This window comes from Pipra filicauda, unplaced genomic scaffold (genome assembly GCF_003945595.2).
Source record: "Pipra filicauda isolate LSUMZ 115617 unplaced genomic scaffold, ASM394559v2 scaffold3_size10097308_pilon, whole genome shotgun sequence".
NCBI classification, from domain to species: domain Eukaryota; kingdom Metazoa; phylum Chordata; class Aves; order Passeriformes; family Pipridae; genus Pipra; species Pipra filicauda.
The window spans coordinates 5,570,018-5,587,552 of NW_024104532.1; the positions used below are offsets into that span (position 1 = coordinate 5,570,018).

Consider the following 17,535-nt stretch of genomic DNA (forward strand, 5'->3'; position numbering starts at 1 on the left):
CAGAGAAGCCCTTACCTGCATCCAGCACCCTCCCTGCGAGCAGAGTGACCCTTGGAGGAAAAGCCAGAACCACCCCCGTAGCTGCATTGATAAGCTGGGCTGGGTGGGTGGGGCACACCAGGGTGGATGGGGAACACCTGTGTGGGTGAGAACACTTGAGTAGATGCGGAACACCTGTGTAGACAGAATTACAGAATGGTTTGGGTTGGAAGAGGCCTTAAAGATCATCTTGATTCCACCCCTTGTCACAGGCAGGGACACCTTCCACTAGCCCACGTTGCTCATGGGGCACACCTGAGTGGGTGGGGCACACCTGACTTGTCAGGTCAAGCAGATGGTCGTTGTAGGTCCCTTCTAACTGCAATATTCTATTCTATTCCATGACATGCCCTGCCATTTCATTCCTCCCTGAGGATGGACACACCTGTAGCCCTTCTGCCCTATTTACACAGACATTCTGCCCACACCTGCAGCTGGCAGGGATCAGGATGCTCCATGCTGCCCCAGGGCAGAGCTCTGTGACAGGTAGAGCAGTGCCTGTGTTGGCTGGAGGCTCGTGGCAGTAGCTCAGGTGCTGAGCAGGCATGACTGGAGCAGGCAGTGATGGGTTTCCTTGCTGCCGTCCTGCCTCGGATCCCAGGGCCTCACCCCCCCCTTTTCCCTGCTGTGATTGCATGTGACCTTTAGAATATATGTTTTTGCTAGTAAATAGTGTTGTTGCTGCGGCCACAATGACCCAAGACTAAGGGAGGAGGAGAAACAAGAGTCCTCCCTGTGGTGCCGATTGCGCACGGCTGGGGGCTGAGGGGTTTGTTAAAATTTGCCCCAGAGAGCTCCAGGGGTACAGAGGAGGAGGGAGCACAGAGGAGAGGGGTGAACAGAGTGGTATCCTGCTCACTATGCTTTGCTCCTCATCCAGTGACAGCAGGAGGGTTGGATTGGGGCTGCTGCTGTCAGGCTTGGGCAGCCCCAGGGCCCCTGGCAGTGGGCACAGCCTCTTCAGGGTTAGTCCTGTATAGAAGCTCTTTATTGCTTCAAAACATGTTTTATCTGAAATGCATTTCTTCTGCTTAAACAGGACTTTGTTTCCCAGGAGCTGCCTGGTCACCAGGTCACTGTAAGAAGGGAGATGTGGCTTTTGGACCCAACTCAGCCCAATGATTACTAAACACAGGTTTTAAACATTTTCAAATATTTATTCTCCTCTGTATTCCTTTTTTTTCTTTTTTTTTCAACAAAATGACAGTATTATTTTCAAACAAAATAAACCAGAGGCAGTGCCAGCGGGTGAACCCTCCTGGATGCTCCTTCTGTTTTGGGTCTGTGTGGAAAAGCTCTGCCAACAGCAGCTCCTCACCTGGTCCTGCGGAGACAGACATGCTCAAACCAGTGCAGGGCTGGGGAAAGCACGTTCTGTATTTGAGCAGCTGAAGGGCTTTAATGGAAACCAGGGAAAAGAGTTTTAAGTACAGAAAATACTGATCTTCTCCAAAATTATTTGCTCTGCTTGAAAGCTAACACTCTGCTTTTAGTCTGGTTTTATATGTCTCTTGGACTTGAGTTATGGCACAATAATTATGGCCAGAGGCAATGAAGAAGTGTTATTTCTTTACAAAGAAGATGGAGAAATTCAGTTAAAAATAGATTATAAGGCAGCGCTGTCAGGCACAGGCATTTTCCTGCTCCAATGGATTTCTGTTTTCCATCGACCAAGGAGGAATTTGCTCACAAAACATAAGAAATTTTTATATTACTCAGCATAATTAAGTGTAACTGGTTAAATTACTGTGGAGGTCACTAGAACAGCCAGTAACTTTTCCCTGCTCAGGGAAATGGCAGTTGGCCAAAAATCATTGTCCTCTCCACCCCTTTTTGGTTTTTTTAGTATTGTTGCACAGGATTTGGAGCTTCTGTCGGGGAGGATGAGGAGCCAAGTGCACACACCCCGTATGTGCCCTAGGGCTGCACTCCAGTGTGAGACAGGGTTTGTGGCAAGATCAGACCCCAGTGACGCACTGGGTTCTTGTAGAATCTGGAGACATCACTGAACTTTAGTCAACAGGGAAAAGAGCATGGAAACAGTAAATGCTGACCACCTCCTTTGAGTTTTCCTTAAAAATGCAAGCCCTGCCTCAGGTAGAAACTTTGGGTAATTCACAGATCAAAGGGAGATTTCTTTCCTTATGCTCTGACATTTTGTTAAATACATCTGAAATATGTCACTAGTGAATATTCTTAAAATAGAATCACAGCTTTGGCTCTGTTTGCTGGGCCATGCTGTCACCCAGCACTGCTGTGGAGGAGGCTCTAGCTTGTTGCTCACACACCTTCTTGTCCCCTCCTGCAGCATTCATGGCCCTGCCACAAGTCTGACACCAGGGAACTGATTTCAGCTGAAAATTAACCTGATGAAGTTAAACCAGACCCAGTCATTAGCAGGAGCAACTCCCTGGTCCAGTTCCTCTGTCCAACTCCCTGAGCCCCTGCTCTGGCACCCACCTGCGGCGCTGGCACTGCCCAGAAGAAGGGACCCAGCAGCCTCCGAGCAGATCCCACCTCGGAGCACACATTACAGGAACGGTTGGAATAGGCCGATTGGAATACACGGATTGCCATCTAGTGGCATCTAAAAATGGTCGTTCAGAACTTCTGTCACTCCAGTTTTGGTGACAGGGGATGCTGAGTCTCAGTGTTCCTGCAAAGCTGCTCTGAGCTGGTCCCATTGTTCTCCCCCCCCACTGGTAGCAGTGCACCCCCACTGCAATCAACAGTTTGGGGATGAAGTTATATTTGCTCTTCTTTCTTCATTTATTAATTCTGTATTTTAAATTTTCAGAATATTTTTGCTAGAAATATGGCCAAAGAGTGACTCTGGGAAGAAGGCACATTGTTGGTGATACTTCTGGGTGACAGACAGATTCAAGGTCAGGGATGCTCTGCCCATGCCCACATTTTGCACCAGGAAGTTTAGGGAAACCCCAGTGGCCTTGTCCAAACCCTCACACATGTTCCCAGCGTGCAGGGATATGCAGGACATGGAATGCTCAGGCAGCCAGCTTGGACTCAGCAGTGCCACTGGGTTCAGGCCCTGCTGTCCCCCTTCAGTTTGGTGTGGAGCACAAGGGTCCTGCTCATTCTCACCTGTCAGGTGCCACTGAAGGTGCCACCGTGCCCAGGTCTGTCCGTGTGCTCCACCTGAGCCAGCCTCACCCACCAGCTCCCCGTGTCCCCCCTCCTGCCCCCAGAGGGATCCATCTCAGAAGTGACCAAGGTCTCATGGGTGTCTCTGAGTCACCCAGGCTACCCCTTTTCTGTGGGAGGGGGTGACTCATCTGACATTATGGCTCCATAAGATAAGGAAAGGGCCTTCTGGAGCCAATTTATTTCCACTGCCTGTAAAGCCTAGGATGAGTTACTCATCTGTCTACATCTGCACGACAGATCTGTGCCTAATCAGGAGAATCCCACGGTAGATGTGTTGAAATAAAGGCTGAAAACAGTGAGCAGTATCAAGAACCACAGTAATATAAATACAGCAGTCAAAAATAGCTTCTTGGTTCAGAGAATGATGCAGATAAGCTGCTGAAAGTGGGATTAATGAGTAAAAAGTAAAGATACACTTTGGTTCTGGTTTTGTTTTCCCAGGAGAACTGGGGGCCCAGGCTGGGGTTTTGCTTAGTGACCTCCCAATGAACATTCCACTTCTCTGTGTCTCAATTTCTCCCTCTGTGATATAGATATGATGATAATTAACCAACACCTTTGTAAACTGGATTGGCTGAAACTGGCAAAAAGGGAAAAGGCATTTTATAGTAGGAGAAAAGTGGAGTAGAACTGCACTCCATGAAGTTTTCCTGGCTTTCTAAGCCTCTATAAGTGTCAAGGATCATGGGTGACCCTTGTGCTCCAAGGCCAAGATGTGTCAGCTGCAGCCTGTGAACAACAGAGACTTGATGAGAAAAGAGCTGTAAGGGCCAAGCTGGGTAAAAACATCAGAGGTTTGGGTTGGATGTGCCCGGTCTAAGCCTGTTGTGTGTTGCACAAGCCACTGCAGCAAGTTAATTACAGAATCACAGAATGATTTGGGTTGGAAAAAACTTAGAGTCATCTAGTTCCAACCCCCCTGCCATGGGCAGGGACATCTGCCACTCAACCAGGTTGCTCCAAGCCCCATTCAACCTGGCCTTGGATGCTTCCAGGGATGGGGCAGCCACAGTTTCAACCTGTGCAGGGCCTCACCACTCTCACAGTAATATCTAACCTAAACCTACTCTCTTTCAGTTTAAAACCGTTCCCCCTTGTCCTGTCAGTACATGCTCTTGTAAAAAGTTGTGAGTAACATCAGCTTCAGCTGGTGAGGGGCCGGGGCTGGGACCTGGGGGAGTTGGCCAGGTGGTGGGTCATGGGCAGCCCCCCCGGCTGGCATCCAGCTCCAGGACCCGGTGATGAGGTGGGAGTGATGGCTGAAAAAGTCTGCAGTGGGGAATGTCTTTGCACAAAGGGGCTGGAGATGCTGGATAAGCACAGGCCAGGGCTGTTTGTGCTGCCAGAGATCCTTGGGAGGAACCTGCAGCGTTCCCACCCCTCACAGCACATCCCTGACCAGCGCACTCCCCACGGTCAGAGCACAGCCCTACAGCTCCCTGAGATGGCTCCCGTATCCATCAGAGGGTGTTTGAAGAACAAAACAGGACCATGGCAACCAGACTAACAGAGCTGGGTGGGATCTAAACACCGAGCCCATATACATCAGAGCAGAAAGAGTTGTTTGGGGGATCACACTGCAGGTTTCCATGGAAAAAGCTCCCATAGAACAGCCTTCCAGACAAATTACTCTGTGAACTGAGGAGAGGTTTCAGAGCTTCAGCTTGATGTTTTTGATGAGTGTTATCTGGCTGCTGCCAGTGCTTTACAAGTCCAAAATTGAACTTTGCTGTCTTTTCTCCAGGGTCCAGAATTGTGCTTGTACTTGCTTTGAAAACAACGAAGGAACAAGAAAGGGCCTCTGTGGTTATTCAATCACCTGCTCAACAATCCAGTGCGAAAACAGAGAAACAAATGCGCTGAGAAAAATCTCTTGCTGCTTCCCAACAGGAGACTTGCTCTGCATTGTGGGTGACCTGCACAGCTCCCCTGGGTCCTGGGGTTGTTGAGGGCTCCACCAGATCCCCTGCACCAGCCCTGGCCCTGCCAACATCCAGACACACCTGGGAGCATCCCAGGGCTGCATCCCATGCACCATGGCCAGGATTGCATCCCACACACCATTCCGGCCTGACATCGTGCAGGGTTTGAGATCCTGACAGGGAGGGTAGTGCAGGGCAAGGAGCTTTCAGATTAGAATTCACTCATTACCTATGACTACATTCACTGTGTACACTGGGATGATTTATTTACATAGAGAAAAGCCAAGAAGATCCTCCTGACTGAACAGTGCTCCTGACTCTGAAACAACTTCAGAGGTATGGACAGATATTTCCTCTCTCTCTTCCTGTGTTTTCCAGGATCAGCTGTTAAATTTACCACCACCTCATGCTGACCTCATGCTGAGGCTCCAAGACCTTTTGTGGCTTTATTTCCTCCTGGCATCCTCTAAACATATCACTGTGTATTTTCAATAAAACTTAGGAGAAGTGAGGGGTGGGATACAATCCCATTCCTTCCCTGCAGGTGTTGGAGTGGTCTGCAATAGCCTGGCACAGCTCCCCACATCCTCCCACCCCGCCAGGGAGCCAGAGCCTTTAATGGAAGCACTGACTGGGTGGGAAAAACTGTCCCAAGCTAATATGTAGACAGGAGGATCATTTTCAAAATTAGGCTCTACTTTCAGGTCTGAAACCAAACTAAGAATAGATTTGAGGCAGAATGAGTCCTTTTAAGCTCAATTACAGCTCAGGCAGAACATAACGATCATTAGCACACGAGTGAAAATCTCTTGATTGCTTCAAATTTATTCCGAATTAACGGTGGTGGGAAGGAGGGAAGAATTAATCCAATGATGTGGGCTTGGACCGATCAATCATTTGTAATTATGATATTCTCTTCTGTCAATATTCACACTGGAAATTGAATTCTGAGGCTGTATTCAGCAATGACAGGGAAATTGCCAGGGATGAAGGACTGAAATGAGGAGGAGAGGCCTGTACAACTAAAAAACAACAAAACCCCCCACACAAACCTTGCAATTTAAAGCAGATAATGTTATTTAAACATTAAATAAATGAACAGAAATAAAGTACCCATGGTGTCAGAATTGTCATCCTGACTGTGTAAACATGTGAATACATCAGTGCGTTCAGATCGAAGACACTGAAATCAAGTTCATGTGAAACATCTGTGGTTTTCCAAGCTGTTACTGACATATAAACCTGTGAATTCCCAACCTCCAGATCAAACCCACTATGACATCATCGTCAAGTACATCTAGTTCAGAGAGAAGGATTTAGATTATAAGAATTCCAGGAGAATATAAAATGCCCAGAGAAATCATTAAAGCAAAGTTCAATTAATCATCTGTACCCAGGGTATTCTTTTACCACATAAGATTATATTTGCAGATCCCTTTTCCTTGTTTGGCTTTTCAGGACAATACAACATCTGCAGCTTTATTCAAGTGAAATGTAATCAAATGATTTATTAATTTCTCATGAATTGCCTAATCCAAAAGCTCCCAAAGCCACCATTTTGCATGTACTTAAAGACTGAAGTATACCCAAAATATCCAGTGGTGAAATTGTATGTCTGAAAGGCATTGAGAAGGTTAAAATGCAGAGGGCTATTTTTATAATACTCCAGTCTGATTACTGCAGCTCCTCTCTGAATAACCTCTCAATGGTGATGACAGTACGTGAGGCCATCAAGGAAAATTTTAATGCATCTTCTTCTAGTAAAGATGGTAAAGGAATATGAGGCCTGTGCTGAGGTAAAAGGAAGAGCAGTAAGTGATCAGGAAACAACACTGCAAACAAGACTAACAAGAGGTTTTATGAAGATATTTGAACAAAAACTAAAAGTACCTTCTCCCAGGCAACAAGTGACAGGTGGAGAGCAAATGGCCTCAAGCTGTGCCAGGAGAGGTTCAGGTTGGACATGAGGAAGAATTTCTTCATGGAAAGGGTTGTCAGGCATTGGAAGGGGCTGCCCAGGGAGGTGGTGGAGTCCCCATCCCTGGAGGTGTTCAAGGAACGACTGGACCTGGCACTCAGTGCTCTGGTCTAGTTGACAAGGTGGGAATGGGTCATAGGTGGACTTTGTGATCTTGGAGGTCCTTTCCAGCCTAAATGATTCTGTGACTCTGTGATCAGGTTCACTGTAGCACATCAGGAGTCCTGCAGGCCCACCCAGTGGAGAAGCAGGAAACAGCAAGCCCCGGTTCCTCCATTCCTGCGGTTTTTGTCAGGACGCCGCATGACATGGAGCGCAGACACTCCAGAGCATCCCGGCGAAGCCACAGCCAGGTAACTGGACAGGAACAGCGAGGGCTGCTCTCTCTGCAAAGCCCGGGTCTGTGGTGTACTCGTTGTGTTGTGGCCCAAAGCTCCAGCTGCTCTTTTAGCAAACAGAGTTCCTAAAAAATAGTAACTAGCTTTTGAACGATGGTGTAGACAGGAACTAAGGCACCCCTGGTGCATCGGCCGGTGATCCCCCTCCCACCGAGTGCCTCGGGCTGTGCCCCAGCCCAGCCTCACACCGCAAAGCCTGTTCCCAACTGCAGCATCACAGTCAGAGTCCCAGTTCCTTCATGCACAGATAATCTAGTGAAAATTTCCCAGTGCTGATACCGGAGCCGAGCCTGAGGGTATTCCAGCTTCTTATGGCCTTTCCAGTATCCCAGTGGATCACTCAACCCCCTGGAAATAAGGTAATTTTGGAGAGAAGGCAGTTCAAAGCACGAGGAATTGCTGGTGCTCCCACACACCTCCAGGATGCTCCACTCCCACCTCAAGGATGGAGGAACATCTGGCCCACACAACAACCCACATCAGCCCCCGTTCAGGCCTCCACCCACCACTGACCCAGCACCAGCCCCTCAGGGACAGATCCCAGCACCAGTGCAGGGGTGACAGGCACAAGACCACATTAAAAACATGCTTTTTGTACAGGATGTGCCCCACAATTTGCTGATACTCACAGAAACAGAACCAAACTGAACTGCAGCAGCAGCTGCCTCACAGCACAAATGACCTGAAAAACAGAGTCAGTGTCACAGCACCAACAAACTGGGATGAGAAATGGACAAGCTGGGAAAGGTAATTCTCAACTTTGTAGGATAGGAAGTGAGTTCAAGATTGGGTGGGGTAATAAAAGTGGGTTTAAAAAAGCAGCTCCAGCATTTGTGTGTGAATGGTTTAAGGTGAGTAACAATGAAAATGTCAAGAGACAATACAGAGTGGAAGAAGTGATGCTGGTATTTCACCTGAAAACCAGGTGAGAATCCTGACAAGAACAGTTGTGGGCGAGTCCAGATTTGGAAAATAATAAAAAAAAAGTCCTACTATGAAAGGCAGATGTGGGAGCACAGAGCTACAGTATCCAATCCTGACCTTCTACAGGATGGGAAGATTGAATCATCTGAAATGTAACTAAAATTGAAGCAAGAACTAGGACAAAACTTCATTACAGAGAATCAATGGGATTGATTTTGGAAAGGCAATAAGCAGTCAATGCAATCACATTAATTAATGTACCAGAAATGTGGGGTATTTAATACAACCAGTCTAGACATAACACTGTGCTTTTTTCAAGTCCTCCATGAATTCAAGTGTTGGACCTTCTGTTCCAAATGTGCCTCTCTGCCCCCAAGAGACCACTTAGAAACCCACTGCTAAATTCTGTGCTAAGGAACACAAAACACTCCTGAAAACTCCCACTGCTGGAGTAGAACATGCAGTATCCTCCACTGCTCACTTTGTGAGCATCTAAATCTAAATAAAGCCCTTCTCCTGTGGTCTCTCCAAACCCAGCAGCTGCATTGCCAGGGCTACACTGAGACAAGATAATTTTATTTTTTTCCTGTGCACTGAATCTTGCTTGTTCTGTGGTGAAAGAAGATATTATTTCTAACAGTTCAACAATCAGGTGATCACCCTGGAAGGTATCTATGTAATCACTGCAAGCTTCAAGACCCACTGGAATATGCAGGGTAAGCTGAATTAGCTGCTTCTCAAAATACAATACTGGAATATTAGAACCTGATGTGCTCAAAGTATGGGAGCTTTTCTATGTACTAGAGTCACTGTGTGTTTAATTAGTTCTCATTAGTAATCACTGCAGTTTATTTGCACAGACACAGGACATGGTGCTCCATCGTGTTCTTGACTAAAAGAACTTGGTGCCCCAGGGCAGGGGAGATCTGTCCCAGAGTCATCAGAACTACAGAGTAAAACATTTTGCTCAATAAAATCCACTCACCACATTTATTTAGGATGGTAATTCGTAATAGCATATCAAAGGAGAAAATCATCTGGGCTCTTGAATTCATTTCTGGAAGGGTTTTGTGTGCCTGTGAGCTTCAAAATTCACTGTCCCAGCCTGTTTCAGCACACAATGAAGTCAAAATGGTTTGTGCATCAGTGTGGGGTCCTTGAAGGCTTAACACTCAAGAGACACTTCCCACAGCTTCCAGAGACACGAGCAGAAGCTGCCTCTGGCCAGCAAAGGACCTGGGCAGTAACTTCCAGTGGCACTAGGAAGATATTTCAAGGAGAATGTACAGAACTAAGGGAAAACAAACAAAAGTGTGTGCTGAGCCTTTGGAATGATTCATTCCTTTGTCACTGGGATGAAAGCTTCCCCTGAAGATGGATTCCAAGTGGAGTCTTACCAGAAAGTGATAACAGAACACAGCTGAGCTGATTCAACTCTGGAATAGCTCATTCCATGGGTAGGACAAAGGGACACCAGAGTGACACCTGAATCATTGCAGTGACGTTAAATCCCTCAGGTTAAATTGCTGAAATAATGGAAGTTGTAATCCAGCACTTTGCCAGAGCTTTTTCATTTCCAGGTTGGGGGCATGGAATTATTACATATGTAAGTAACCTCCCCTGTATAAAAATAAAACGTGTCTGTAGCCTGCTCCTGCTTATTTTACAAATTACCAAGTGCTTTTGTGAAGAACAACCACTTCTACTTTCCCACTTCTCACACTTGTAAGAATTCTTGTGATTAACACTGTAAACCAGGTTATATGTCTCATTAACTATTTGCGACTGAAGCAAATACCAAATCCACTCATGGAATTCAATTTTAATTGTGATTTTGCTTCGATATGGAAGTTTCTATTTTAGTAACTGAACATTAAAAAAGAAAGATTAGGAAGATAAAAGACCTTTTTCAAAATTTAAGGAAAATTTAATCAATATGCCTTAAATTATTTTACAGTAACTACAATACTGACAAGCATTAACGTTTTCAAAATGGTGTTTTCCTTGGAAGTACTGCAAAAGAGATTCCTCTTCATCTACCAGTATGTGCACCATGAAGGAAAGAACCTCTGTCGAAGTCCTCTTCAGAAATCCATGTTAACATAAAGCTACTCAGACACCCAAATGTGGTCATGTTTCAAGTGTGACAGAATTACAGATCCCTTTCACTTTTAAGCATCTGTTTTCTAACTCATAATTTAAGTATCTTAAATCCTGAAATACTCTCACAGCAAATGAACAAATAATTGAGACCAAAGAGCTTAAGAGTATATTGGTTAAGATATAGGAAATAGTCTAATTCCTTTTGTTCATTTGTGCATTTTGTTTTTGGTAAGAGGGGTCAGGAAACAGGTTCCTCATTACTGCAGATTTATACAGAGTACCCCAAATCCATGGCAGCTCCATTAACAGTTTTGGATAAAAATCTACCAATTTATAACCTTTGTAACCCTTCTCCCTCCCCTAAAAAACAAAACAAAACAAACAAACAAAAATCACAACTCTCAAATAAACGACCAAAAGTTACTTTTTCTAAAGATCTAGGAATGGGAAAGAAATCACAGGAACTTGATAAGCATGAACACGTATTAAAGCTCTGGGCACCCCAGGTCATTGAAAACAGTATTCAAAGTCCTAAAAAAGTGAACACGAGACATTTTTCCATTGTTCCAGGTGATTCGAACTGGTCTAAGTTTCATGATAGCAACACGAGACAGTTGTTTGCAGCTGTTTCTGGTCCAATTCCAAGTTCCAAGTTGGGATTTTCCTTTTGGCCCACCAGAGTCCCCCAGTTTGGACAGTCTGTTCAAAACACCGAAATGAGGGCGAAGACTCCGTACAGCAAAGCACAGGGATAGGCTACGAGGAGCTGCTGTCCTTCCATGGCTAAGGCAGAGATAAAGATCTTGGAAGCAGAAAAGCTGCACCAGCCAATAATTCCAGCCGTGAGAATAATCCCCATCATCCCCCTGGAAAGGTGAAAAAGGAATTCATGTAAGCCATGTGTATACACACTTAACAGGAGTCACACCTGGACTCATCTGACACCTTGTACAGATTCTATGATGAATTTTAGCTTTTATGTTTGACATTAAATGAAATAGACCCATTAAAAGCACTGGTACAGGTTGCCCCGAGAGGTTGTGGACTGCCCATCCCTGGAAGTGTCCAAAGCCAAGCTGGACAGGGCTTGGAGCAACCTGGGATAGTGGAAGGTGTCCCTGCCCATGGCAGGGGGGTGGAACTGGATAAGCTTTAAGGTCCCTTCCAACTCAAACCAGTCTGTGATTCTGAAACTCCAGAACAGTATTAGTCAACTACAACAGCATAAGACTCCCTCAAAATTAACTCTGTGCATCTGAAACATAAAAGCAGTGAGTGGACTAATTGTGGTAACTGTTTCTTTTCAGTCCCTAATTTCATAGTTATGAGGAACCACACTCATTTTCTTCTGTTTGTAAAATTCTAATTTGCATCTTAAATAATATTTACTTTTAGACTTTACAGGTACTGAGATCTGGCAGATTCAGAGCTGGCTGAAAACAAATCTGAGATTTTTCTTGGAGTCTATTTATTTAAAAGCTGTCAACTGACTTTGAGATAAAACCAGTATTCACTCACCTTTCCCCCAGTAAATACCTGAAAACTGTTAATAATTATGTTTTTACATTTACTAAAAAATCCTGTCATATTCAAATTATACAAAGCTTTATCACTGCATATGAAAATTCCTTTCAATAACTTCCTTCATCATCTCGGGACACGAATCTTTTATCAAATTATAGAGTAAAAGTACTTACTGTAGTGAAAATACAATTGCAAAAGAGGAGAGCAGGATCATGGGAAGCAGGCAGTATCCCAGGACACTGGCCACGCAGCCAAAGGAGACCCCAGTCATGCTCATCAGGTTCAGGAGGCAAAACATCCCCACACAGCCGATTGCACTGATCCCGTACACGTAACCGAACTGGATTTTCCCGGCCTGGAAGCCAAGCAGAGGGATGTGTGCTAGTTATGGGAGGGATAAAAATCTATCCACCCCCACAGGGATAAGGAAGGGATGGTTACAGGTATCTTCATTCCCCTTTACCCCCACCCTCACATCCCACAGGCAGTTGCTCCCCCACCTGAGCCCCAGGGCACCTGCACACTCCAGCCACCCAGGAGGCTGGAATTTCTCCTGACTCTGCAGATCTTAATGAACAGATTTTTATCAGACTGTTATTCTCTGATCTCAGCCTATGAACTCTTCAGGTTTAATCAATAACTGCTCGTGCAGACTGATTACTTGCAATAAGAATCTTTACAGAACAAGTACATAAAGACCGACAAACTGTAATTGAGGAACTTTTTAAGAAATCCAGAGCTGTAGTCCTTTAATTTGTGACAGACTGCACAAAGTTATGGCACAAGGTAAATTATAATTCCCAGGAACAGTTGAAGCTGAGCTGCAAAGACTGAGTATGAACTCAGGATTAACTCAGATAGATTTTAAAAAGTCAAAAATCAAACTTTTGCTTGATAACAAGCATGCAGAAAGCACATCCGGATTATTTCAGCGTATCTTATTTCATCACCTGGTTTTCCTAGGCCAAAATTGATGGTTCCCTGCCCCAAGGTACACCCAACAGGACATGGGGCCAGGTAGCTCCCAGGGTGCAGCTTCCAGGGTGTCCCCCCTAAAGGTACTTAAAATCCCCCTCTCCTCTTCCTCAAGCACTGCAGGAAACAATCACACTTTCTGCGACCTGTGCCATGCTCAGCTCACTTCCTTTCACTTCATTCCATGGATTTTTTTAGGAAAGCACACAGGAGAAACCAACAATTTCTTAGGAAAAGAAATTTCAAACATATCTATTATAAACACGTTCATTAATTTGACTGGCCTAGTTTCCATAAATAAAGGTTACTTATTGAAGTAGGTTTGAAGTCCCCTCGGTACCAAAACGTGTTCTAACTGTCACAGCAACGTGAAATTTTAGGCAGAAATGAAAAGCAGTGCCTGAGGCATTCAAAGATAAAAACTGATTAAAAACCCTGAAGCTTTCAATGCCAAGGAACACTGTTTGCTGCTACTCTGTCATCTCATCATTGACACTTGTGAGGCATTAAAGCACAATCTTATTCCAATTAAGCTCAATTAAAAAAACCCACCAGGCCTCACCACTGACTGACCTATCAAGCAGAATAAATGAATGTGAAAGCAGGTTTGTTTCAGAAGTGACTTGACACTGAAAGTCACACCTCACACGCCAGGACTTATTGATTCCATTGGCGTGTGAGGCCCCAGTGCCTCTTCCATATAGCTACAAATTATTGTCCTGTGCAGGGCCAGGAGTCAGACTTTGACAACCTTTGGGGGTCCTTTCCAAGTCAGGATGCTCTAAGAAATCCTTGGCCAGGACATGCTTTTTTGTCCTCCATGCCAAGAAGTCACTTCCAATAAACCCACAGGTAACGTGGCTCTTTTCCCAGTGTTTCCAAGAACATTAATGCACAAACAGCCACGTTTTGCAGGCAGTGTCTCACCAGCAGTAACGTGGCTCCAAAAGCCAGGCAGAAGACCATGGGTCCGGCCAAATCCGTCTCGTTCATGATGCTCCCGTCGGCCACTTTCAGGGGGTGCAGCACCGTCAGTGTCTTCTGCCAGATGTGGTCAAAATTGATCCCCAGTTCTACAAATGAAAAGAATGACGCACACTGATTTCACTCCTCCCCTTCCTGTCACCCCCATTTGCTCGACTCTTAAGTTTTCCCTGCCTCTCCTCTTTTACGTGTCCAGAGCCACCCGATGGGGAGCAGAGAATTGACTGATCCCATCTTTCCTTGTGTTGCCTTCACACATTCCTGGTCTCAAACGCTGGGAAGTGCCCAGGTGGTTTCTGAAGGACCAGGTAAGAGCATAAACAGTGTTTTGGGGCAGCCTAGAGGTTCCTTCAGCCTAGTTCCCTGTTGTGCACCAAAGGTACCAGCACAGACCATGCAGCTTCCCCAGGTCTCCAACAACTGCTGCCTCAAGGATTTCTAATTCAAAGGAGCTTCTCTACAGTTAATTATGCCTGAGGGATTTCCCTTTCACACACCAGCCAGTGAGCCCACTAAAAACCCCTCACCCCTTGGAGCAGTGTCTAGCGACAAGGAGTTTCCCAGCTCCCTCCAGCTGGGTTTGATTTCCAGTCTCCCTCCCTCCACTCTGCCCAGAGCTGTGCCTCAAACCCGAGTTAAGATGCAGTTACATCTTTCCCAGTGCTCTGGGAAGCATCTATGTAAGTCAAATACTAATCTGAATATTAATAAAAAATAAATAAATAAAAATTAAAAAAATAACTTAAAATAAGCCCAGAGGGTGGAAGGTATCGTGACTGGGTACAGGTGGCAGGTGTGACAGACACCTGCCTCTCTACCCAGCAACAACAAGGGTTTATTCAGTTGTTTGGAACTGAAAAATAATGGATATAAGCTGGAAACTGATTTCATCAATCCAGTCAGTAAATGAACATCCGCTCTGGCACCCTGCACAGGTTGTATTCTACACAGGCATTTCTGCAGTTTAGCATTCCTTGCTGGCAATGAAACATTCCAGTTCTAACCAAGAATAAACTGTAAGTTCCTGCAGCCATTAATTTTAGCAAAACAGTTACAAGTATTATTTGCAACAACAGAACTATAAAGGGTTTTTTCATGCATTTGCAGTTAATTGATTAAATCTGCCACAGAGCAGCTGGTGTGAAGCAATAAAGCACAAATTGAAAACTGCAAAAGTTCACACAAAAACAGGTATTTCATACACCAAAATACAGGTTAAAAAAAAAAATCAATGAGAATTTCAAATCCACTGAGCACTTTCAGCAGCAGGGAATCCACACAATGCTACCAACTTATCCCCAAACTAGGAATAGTTTTGGATTTGGGCCATAACATAAAGTTATACCTTCTAACAGCGGCGGCTCATCCTCAAAATTACTTCCATAAAAAGACTGTGCTGAAGTAGGAGTGTAGGTCTGTGTTGGCTGGTAGATCTGCCCCGTGTAGGGCTGCTGCTGCTGCATCATGTCGGGAGGGACAAACCCGCCCTGCTGAGAGTACTCATAGCCTCCATAGTGCCTGCAAAGCACAACACCTCGTTAGGACACACACAGAGCTGCATTTGAGACACCTCCTGCTAAGGCAAAGCTTATTTCAGCAAATAAACCACAGCAAATCCCTCATTCTTTCTTAAAAGCCCCATTAGATGGTCCTGTACTCAGATCCTTTATGAAAAAGCCCAATCGAATACATCCTCTGCCCTAAACAAACTCCCAAGTTATTCTGGCCACTGATCATTCCCAAGTCTGACCACAGAGGTTTCAGTAAGCATCTCCAAAATATTTAACTCTGGAAATATAAAGAAAAAAATTTAGAACTCCTTGTCATTTCTCTCCTTGTGTTAGCAGAGTTCAGTCTCAGCACTGTAACCCTGTTCAGGTCACAAACAGGCACTGACCTGCTCCATCCATCATAGGGAAGTGGCCAAACCGTTCAGCCCAAGGCTGGATATTCACACAGGGCTCCCAGGATCTCCCCTGACCCAGGAACATCCACCACACTTCCCTCCTGCAGCCTGGGAATCACCATGACATTGCTGGCTCATTTGCGTGACACTAATTTTTAGTCCCCAAGTGCAGAAGGACTTGCAGAAGAACACCATTTCTTTTCCCAAGGAGATGCAGGTTACTCAGATAATTAAGATTACTCATATAGCCTTTCTTTCAGTCTTCTAGTACTTGCTCTAAAATGTAGCAGGCAGAGAATTAAACACAAAACTTAGATCTCCTTTTACACACTGTGAGTTAAGCTCTTCATCAAACAGAGCAACAGGGATTCATTTACAGGGAACAGTAGTTGGCTGAAATGCCAATCCTTTCCCAAATACACAGACTGCCCCAGAAGCATCCTAAGGGGACCTACAGGAGAGGTGGAGAGGGACTTTGGACAAGGGCCCAGAGTGACACAACAAGGGGGAATGGCTTCCCACTGACAGAGAGCAGGGTTAGATGGGACACTGGGAAGAAGTTCTTCCCTCTGAAGGTTGGTGAGGGGATGCGATGGAATTCCCAGAAAAGCTGTGTCTGCCCCATTCCTGAAAGTGTCCAAGGGCAGGCTGGATGGGGCTTGGAGCAACCTGGGATAGTGGAAGGTGTCTCTGCTCATGGCAGGGTGTGGAAAGGGGTGACTTTAATGTCCCTTCCAACCAACCCCATCCATGACCCTACGAGGCCGAGGGGCGCCGGGGGTGCACAGACACACAGCACACGCAGGACTTACTTGCTGTACTGCCGCGCGTTGTAGTCGTAGGGCTGCGACTGGTCCTCGATGCTGTAGCTGGTCTGGAAGAACTCGGTGTTGAAGCCGTCGAACCCGGACATCGCCACCTCTGCAAGGGAACAGCGAGGCGGGTCCAGAACCCTCCCCAGGCCGAGGCCGGGGCCGGGCCCGCTCTGCCCGCTGCCTCCTCCGCCGCCCGGCCCCCGCCGCGGCCCCCAGCCCTCCCTCCCTTCCTCGGGCCGCGCGCTGCCCCAGCGCCTCGGCCGCCGCTCCGCCCCACCCCCGTGGTGCCCCCGTGCCGTCTCCTCCCCGTGGTGCCCCCGGCCCAGCCCGGTCCGGTCGAGTCCCGGACGCACCCGCGGCCCCGGCCCGGCCCCGCTCCCGCCGCGGCCCCTGCGACGTGTCACGGCCGCGACACCGCTTCCGGGACAGGGCGGGCCGCTCCGCGCATGCGCACCATGGGGCCCGTCCACGGGCCCTGGCTCCGCCCACCGACTGGCTCCGCCCACAGCCCCTCCCCGCCCTGGCCCCGCCTCCCGCCCCGCGGGGCGGAGGTGCAATGGCGGCGGGAGGGCGCGGGGTGGCCGCGGCAGGAGCGGCCGGGGTACGGCCGGGGGTCGGTGTCCTTCGGCCCGGTCCGTGGGACACCTCGGCTCCTCCCGCCGGGCTGTGGGATGTGGCAGGCGGGCGGTGGCGGAGCTCCCGCGCAGGAGGAGCTGGAGGCATTCCCTGCCTGCATCGTTAGAGCCGAGGCTGCGAAACGCAGTCACTTCTCGCCGTTGTTTTGCCTCAAATCGAAAGAAAG

General features: G+C 46.9%; 1 protein-coding gene across 1 annotated transcript; it reads right to left on the bottom strand.

The window, feature by feature from the left end:
* Window positions 1–10,233: 10,233 nt before the first annotated feature.
* Window positions 10,234–17,175, bottom strand: YIPF5 (Yip1 domain family member 5). The gene is made up of 6 exons (XM_027718775.2): window positions 17,087–17,175; window positions 16,731–16,839; window positions 15,358–15,530; window positions 13,956–14,101; window positions 12,227–12,408; window positions 10,234–11,395 (listed from the first exon to the last, which is right to left on the bottom strand). Exons 2-6 carry the CDS (start codon window positions 16,829–16,831, stop codon window positions 11,233–11,235), a joined length of 765 nt encoding a protein of 254 aa, XP_027574576.1. The 5' UTR covers window positions 16,832–16,839; window positions 17,087–17,175; the 3' UTR covers window positions 10,234–11,232.
* Window positions 17,176–17,535: the final 360 nt, after the last annotated feature.

Coding starts and splice junctions, on each gene's coding strand:
- YIPF5 (XM_027718775.2), bottom strand. CDS start 16,831: ATGTCCGGGTTCGACGGCTTCAACACCGAGTTCTTCCAGACCAGCTAC. Junction 15,531..16,730: donor AACGCGCGGCAGTACAGCAA/GTAAGTCCTGCG, acceptor TGTGCTTTGCAG/GCACTATGGAGGCTATGAGT. Junction 14,102..15,357: donor TGAGCCGCCGCTGTTAGAAG/GTATAACTTTAT, acceptor TTTCATTTGTAG/AACTGGGGATCAATTTTGAC.